This window comes from Mustela putorius, unplaced genomic scaffold, assembly GCF_011764305.1.
Source record: "Mustela putorius furo isolate JIRA1106 unplaced genomic scaffold, ASM1176430v1.1 tig00000095_pilon_pilon_pilon, whole genome shotgun sequence".
NCBI lineage: Eukaryota > Metazoa > Chordata > Mammalia > Carnivora > Mustelidae > Mustela > Mustela putorius.
Genome location: NW_025421280.1, coordinates 24,330,925 through 24,337,926, shown reverse-complemented (window position 1 = coordinate 24,337,926; position 7,002 = coordinate 24,330,925). Strand labels below are relative to the sequence as shown.

Below are 7,002 nucleotides of genomic sequence, written 5' to 3'. Positions count from 1 at the left end.
CCTTCCTCGGCCCAGAAGCCCTCCCGGGCGACTCACCCCCTCCGCGTGGCCTCAGTTTCCCCAGCCGCCCCTCCCCTGTCCCCGGGGACCCCACCAGCGGATCCTCCCCAGCGGCTCGTTCTCTCGCTCCCTCGCGACACCTCCGCACGTGTGCGCGCCCCTGCGCGGGGTGGGACCGTGGACGGCCGCGCCCCCCGCCCCGCCCCCCTGCGCGCCCCCGCGCTCCGGCCTAGGCCCCTCCTCCGTGGGCGCTCGGGCTGGCTCCCGGGACCGCCCGCCCCGCCCAGCTCCGCGCCTCGCCGGAGCTGGCCTCCCCAGGGACGGCACGCAGCCTTCCCGGCTGGCCCACTGGAGCCTGGCGGCGCAGAGGCGCGGGTCTCGCCAGCCTGAGTGGATCCTGGGAGACACGAGGGGCGGCTGCTGCAGGTCAGGAGGGGGTTGGGAACAGAGCCCGGGATCTTACCCCCGACCGAGAGGTGGGGGCTGCTTTTCTGTCCCCCTACCTCGAGGCCCACGATCCTGCGAGTGTAGGCCGTCGTGGTGCGGGCGTCCGTGTTGGCACGCGTGGATGTATTTTGTAGCCCGGAGACGAGTGTGTGTGTGTATGTAGGCGGGAGTGGGGGTGGGGGCTTCAGCCCCGCAGCTCAGGGTGGGTCGGGCAGACGGAGGCCTGGCGTGGCTAGGCGCGCTGGTCACAGGCCCACCTGCCATCCAGGATCCAGGAAGGGGCCCCTTACGGGGTAAGTGATACAAATGTATAACCCTAACTCGCGACAAGGACCACTGCAGTCTCTGTCCCAAACCCACTTGCTGACTGGGCAGGGAAGTGAGTTTGGAGACCAGGCCGGATGTGGTGGTGGATGTTGGGGAGTTAAAGGGCCTGCCCCCAGGTTTCTTTTTGGTGCCTTTCTGGGCAAGATCCATTCTCAGCCCAGATGGGGCTTCTCTTATCCAAGCCTTAGGAAGCAGATTCCAGCAGGATCAGCCCTGTAGGTCCAGGTGGGTCCTGGGACTAAGTAGTCCTGTCCTTTAGGTTTCTTGCTTCCAGGCCATCTGAATTCCCAGGTGAGAAGGGACCAGGGGGCCTCTGGGCCACCAAGGAACCCTTCTGTCCAGTTTCCGGGCAGGAGGTGAGGGCCGGATCTGACCCTGGAGGCAGGAGCGGGGCCGTAGTCACAGGAAGCCCTGCCTTGGAGACTTGGGTTCTGCTGGCTCATGCTGTGAAATCTGGGGGAGCCCCCCACCCCACCCTGCCAGCAAGTCTCCAGCCTGGCTCTGGTTGAGGTGGGGATGGGAGTCTCTGTGGTCTTCCCACGCCATCCCTGGACTCAGACCAGGGGTTTGCTAAGGTTTCCAAGCTGCTCTCTTCCATCCTGAGCTGCACCCTGGCTCCTCCAGCTTTGGCCTGTGGGGACTAGCTCTGTCTACCCCACCCCATCTCACACAGGAGGGAACTGGTCCAGGTTGGTGAATGGGGAGCTTGGAGAGGTGGGGTGGGTAACCAGCCCTGGAGTCAATCAGGATGGAGTGAGCCAGGATTTGGAGACAAATGACACCAACACCAAGGGACTCCCAGCATCTGGCCTGAAGAATTTTCCCCATCTCACTACACGTAGCGGATTTTGGACTCAGAGAAGACATCTCCCGGCTCCCTTGCCTGAGTGTTGGCATGACACTCCAACCCCTTCTCCAGGAGATGCAGTCCCTGGGAGCCCTGCTGGCTGGCAGAGCCATGCTTCACAACTCCAGCCACAGGGAGGACATGCTCCATGCGGGTAAGTGTCTTTTGATCCAGATTTGGGGCACTGGGTAGGTGGCTAAGTCCCACACAAGTCCAGTCACAAGCTTTAGAGTCTCCGTACCGTAAGCCCTGCCTGCGCTGGATCGTGGAGATAACTGGCTTTCAGGCAGAAGCAAGCAGCAGCATTCTTTTGCCTTCTAGCTCAGCTTTATTTTGCAAAACTTTACAAGGTCTCCTGTGCAGAAGCCCCTATGGGGACCAGCATGTATCAATTTGCTCTCACGGTCCAAACATGGTGGGAGACACAGGACACACTGTGATGCTGCCATAGACAGAGGAGGCACAGCAGGAGCCAGAAAAGGGAGAGACTGGGAGAGATCAAGGAAGCCTTCCCAGAGTAGGCGATACCTGCCAGTTGGAGAAGAGCAAGAGCAGACGTCTGGACACCAGAGAGGAGAACACCCCCCCACACCCCGGGAAGGGCTAGGTGTCTAACAGTGGTGAGCAGAGAGGAGGAGGCTGTTGGAGACGAGGGTGGGATAATGAGCCAATCTTGATGCTGTGGTGTGAATTTTTGATTCTGTGAAGTGGGGACACTTGGTTCAAACCTTTCTGGCAGCAAAGTCTAAGTGACCGCTACTTGGGGCCCTGGCCTTGTTTTCATGCTCTTGATCCTATTTGTCCTTTTCTCTACAGATAAGACCCGGAGGGTGCAGGACAGGAACAGGGAAGAGGTATGGGTAGGGGGAGCTCTGGCCCCCAATACCTCCTCCCCATTCCCCCCTGAGCCTCCAGGGGCCTCAGGCAGCATTATCCCTGTCTACTGTGCCCTCCTGGCCACGGTGGTCCTTGGTCTGCTCGCCTACGTGGCCTTCAAGTGGTAGGTACTGCGGGCACTGCCCTATGGCGCACCCCTCCCCATCTGGACTCCCGGCCAGCTCCCTCTCTGTCTCAGTGAAGGCTGGAACAGGTTGGCGGGTCCCCCCTGCTCCCTACAGCTGGCGCTCACATAAACAAAGACAGCAGCTGGCCAAAGCTCGGACTGCAGAGCTGGGGGCCCTCGACAGGGACCAGAGGCATGGGGACAGCGTTGTCTTCCTGGACAATCCCCAGCTGCCCGGGAGCCAGGGTGAGCCTCCTTCCCCAATCTACAGACTTTCAGACCCTCTCAGCCATACCGCCCATCCCATCTGACCCTCTTGTCTCCCACCCCAGGGCCACATCCTGAACTTGGCTGCCGGCTCTACCTTCATCTCTCTCGGCAGCAGCAAGAGGAAGTGGAACGGCTCCTGGAAGTGTCCGGCGAACCTGACAAGGGCTGGCAGGGCCTGGCCAGCCGCCTGGGCTACCACGCGGACGCTGTGGAGATCATGGCCCAGGGCCAGGTGCCAGCCCACACCCTACTGAGGGACTGGGCCGTCAAAGAAGGCAGTGGGGCCACCCTCAGGGTGCTGGAGGACGCCCTGGCCGCCCTGGGCCGTGAAGATGTGGTCCGGCTTCTGAGCTCCCCAGCTGAGGGCTGCTCTGTGGTGTGAGCGATGTCACCACAGCCTGGCCTCTCAGGGAACCTGCTTTGGTGCTTCCCCCCTACTCCACATATTCTTTTCCTTCCTTGAGCTTCCTGGCATTGGTGGCTTCAGCCTGCTCGGGTAGGAGGGAACAGAGAAGACCCGGCCACCATTCACCTCCCCTTGTCCTACCTTCCTCCAGGACAGGACCAGGACATGGGGGATTTAGCCGGGAGGAGTGGCCCTGCCCTCATCCTCCCCATTCCATCTCCTCTTATTCAGCCTCAGCTGGTTTTTCTACTTTTGTATCTCCTATTAAAGGCAACTTTGGACTACTGTGCCGCCTCTGACTCCTTGGGCCTGTGGGACAGTTAGGGTGGCTGTGAGGCGGAGGCCCAGAAAAAGTAGAGGGTCCCTGGGATGTGGGAGGAGCGTGTGAGTGGCTGTGTGTCCCAGCAAGCACTGGAGGCACCGGCTGGCATTCACGTCCTGTGCCTGCCGTGCCCTGGCTGCGCGTGGGAGCAAGCTGGTTTAGCTTTCTGAACTTCAGCTTCCCTTGCTGGAGGACAGTAACTGGGATGGCGTGTTCAGGAGCCCCCCCCACCCCCCAACCCCTTACACTCTCAGATTGGTACCAAGAGGCCTTGGGCTTGAGACCATTTTTGTGATTCTGCTGTAACCAGTACCAAGGGGGGGCTGGAGGCAGACGCCCTGGGCCGCAGGTCACCTCTAGATGAGAAAAACAGGAGAAAGACTCTTAGAAGACTCACACAAGTTCCAAACATGACTCCATAGCTGCTTCTGTGATTTTCACACAAGCCGAGGGCCTGCAGGTCAAACCCCCTGCCCAAGGGGCCTGCACCCCACGAGTCTGCCCACCCGGAAGAAGCAGGCAGGTCGGTTACTGCCTTCAGAAGGGGTTGCTGCAGCAGACAGGCCCCTGCCTAGGAACAGTGGCCACCATCCTGGCAACCACAAGGGTCAGAGCACTGAAGCAACAGCCACCTGAGCTCAGGAGTCATGGGGTTCAGTGGGGGCCCAGGGAGGCCTGGGCTTCATCCTATTCTGCTGTGCCGTGATCGGGAGCGGCTGTTCTGAGTGCCCAGCATCAAACCGCTGCTCCTCAGAAACCCTTCGCCAGGGCTGCTTAACCCTGGAAATCTCATCCTTAAGGAAGGGCAGGTGAAGATGACTGTTGGGCAAAAACCTGGGAAACCCAGAAGGGAAAGCAGGAGGGGCTCGGCGTTCAGTTGGATGAAATTAGACCGGTCCCTGCTGGGAGAGCTCACACCTCGGGGGGCTGGGAGTCCGTCCCAGGGCTCCTGAGGACCGGACTGGCCCTGGATGTGCAAGCCAGTGCGGAGCTTCTCCATTGGCTGGCAACTCTTGTCATAACTAAGGGGGAGTGGAGTCTCAAGGTGTCAAGGGATGGGGAATGTTTCCGAAAAAACTTCATAGGGAGCTAAGGTAACACAATCCCTCTCCAAAGGTGTCCTGTCTGAAACTCTGCAACTCCCTGGTCATGCCCCTTTAATGGAAGGCCACCTAAATGTCCTTGGAACATCTGAAACCTGGAGCCTCGGGTCAAACCATGAGTTTGACTTGGTTGGGAGCAGCAGCAGAGCGTAGAGCCGCACCCCTGCACCACAACCCCCCCCCCCCCCCCCCCGCCCAAAAGGGAGCCACTCCCTTTTCATGCGCACATTAACGGAGATATTCTCTATAATAGCTCTCAAATGTTAAGAGGGTTGAATTAGAGTCCATCCACTTGAGATAATGTGCCTTAAATAGTTTTGAGAAGGCCGCAGTAGCCTGGGAAAACACTTTGGCTACATTATTAAATAGCATGCCTAATGAGCAGGACTTTAAAATAGGTGTTTTTCTCCTCTTTTAGCAATGAGGATATGAGTTCCTGAGCCTCTCTGAGCCTGAATCTCCTCCAAACAGTGCCAGCCCCCGTCCCCAGGGTTGTAGGGATTAAGCGAGTACAACCCGAGCTCCAAGTGCCAAGCACAGCACCTAGCAGGCGAGTGCTGACGGCCATCCACCCTACCCAAGACTGAGGGAGCCACAGCCCCTTCCCCAAGGGCGTGGCTGCAGGGAGCAAAACAGCCCTGGAGAGGAAGAGATGGGACTAATCTCTGCAAAGATGGCTCCAGACCAGCCTGCAGCCGGCGGTCCTCCTGAAGCCCAGGCAACTGGTCCATTAAAGTGGAGGGCGGGGGTGGGGGTGGGGGGACGACGACACTGAACCCCACCTCCTCCGGGTGTCCACTTTTTAATCACAGCCTGGGCACTGTACCCCCTTACATGGGTCCTCCCTCTAGTGCCTGCCCAACCCCAGTGTCAGGGTGCCTGGTGGGGGAGGGCAGGGAACCTGCCCACCGAAGGAGCATTCCAATGAGCCTGGGGACCTCAAGTTCTGGAGGGAAGAGGGTCAATGCATCTCTCCTCAGCTAGGAAGTGTAAAGCGGAAGACTCGTGCCCATCTCCTGCCTGACCTATGAACCAAAGTGAAGAAGCCACAGCCAATGAGGCCCTCAGGTCCGCTTCTTTTGCTCTGGAATACTGGTAGCACAAGCTGACTCCAGCCTGAACACACACATAAGATCCCAAGGCCACAAGTGTCAGTCACAGCGAGACCTGTGGAGAACTCCAAGCTCAAGGATTAACTCTGAACTTCAAACAACTACGGCCACCATCTCTCCTGTCTCCAGTGACACCACTATTTACAAATATGCCTAACTAGCTTTTAGGGAACACACATGCCAAGTTCTTTAATTGATTTTATTTTTTACATAAAAAGTTCAGTAAAAATTGGATAAAGTAAAGTGATTTTAAGCAGTAAATCAATCTTATCAACATAGCACAAGGCTGGCCAAAACCACAAGGCAGCCTGCTTTGGAATATTTACATGATAACAAATTAAACCTTGCAGGAGAACTTAAAACCGTCCTTACAAAGTCTTCCTGTGATCTAGCATGTAGAGGCTAAAAGCAAAATGAAAAACAAACGAAACCAGGAAAAAACAAATTATTTTCAATATATTCACATATACATTAAAATATTATACAGATCGTCAGGGTGAGGGGTCGTGGGTGGGGATGCGCATGGGTCTGTGCGCTGACAGCACCGCCAAGGAGGAGACCCAGGTTTGGGAGTGGGGCTAGGCCTGGCCAGGATCTTAGCGGGGTCCTTCCCTAAGCCCTTGCCTCTGATGGGCCTCCAACCACACCCCAACAGCTCATGACCAGGGATCGCTTGTTGTAGAGGGGGCTCGTTTTCGTGGCTTTCAGCTGAAATCTGCAGGTCTGAATTCCCCAGGGCGACATGTCACCAGTAACACAGCCCTGACAGAAGGGGGGGGGCAGCGGGCCCGCAGGGTTACTTTGCCGAGTCTGTCCCACCTGCTCACCTGTCCTCCCACCCTGGCCCCACAAGTCACTCTAATTCAGTGTCCTCTTTGGGTTTGTAAACAGCCCCAAACTTCTGCATGTACTTCTTAATGTACTCCTTGGTTTTGTGTTTCACGTTCTCATTGCACTCCAGGTCCTCAGGGTTCTTACAGTACTTCAGCTCCTTGTTCATCACGCCGTGGGTCAGCTGTCCAGGACACAGGAAGAGAGACCAGAGTGGGAAGGATCTCAGGGGGTAAGGCCAGCCCGGTGCCACGGGGCCCTTCTCACCAAGACCGGGGTTGAGTAAAGAGACAGGCTGGGGCCAGCGGGGGCGGGGGTCAACAGAAAGGGGAGG

General features: G+C 57.7%; 2 protein-coding genes across 4 annotated transcripts in view; one reads left to right on the top strand and one right to left on the bottom strand.

The window, feature by feature from the left end:
- The first annotated feature begins 68 nt into the window (after positions 1 to 68).
- On the top strand, positions 69 to 3,585 carry LOC101684836 (death domain-containing membrane protein NRADD). 2 transcript variants are annotated; one of them, XM_004760779.3, is made up of 5 exons: positions 69 to 426; positions 1,694 to 1,775; positions 2,438 to 2,621; positions 2,740 to 2,870; positions 2,957 to 3,585. In XM_004760779.3, the coding sequence occupies exons 2-5, from the start codon at positions 1,697 to 1,699 to the stop codon at positions 3,274 to 3,276; spliced, it is 714 nt and encodes a 237-aa protein (XP_004760836.1). In that variant the 5' UTR covers positions 69 to 426; positions 1,694 to 1,696; the 3' UTR covers positions 3,277 to 3,585. The 2 variants fall into 2 exon arrangements, with proteins under 2 accessions (XP_004760836.1, XP_004760835.1); XM_004760778.3 differs by having other exon boundaries at positions 1,617 to 1,775.
- A 2,437-nt stretch (positions 3,586 to 6,022) lies between these two features.
- Positions 6,023 to 7,002, bottom strand: part of SETD2 (SET domain containing 2, histone lysine methyltransferase) — a 125,840-nt gene continuing 124,860 nt past the window's right edge. For both annotated transcript variants that reach the window (XM_045080605.1, XM_045080614.1), the window contains exon 21: positions 6,023 to 6,852. In XM_045080605.1, coding sequence (XP_044936540.1) covers positions 6,691 to 6,852 — 162 coding nt within the window. In that variant the 3' untranslated portion in view covers positions 6,023 to 6,690. The remainder of the gene's footprint in view (positions 6,853 to 7,002) is intronic.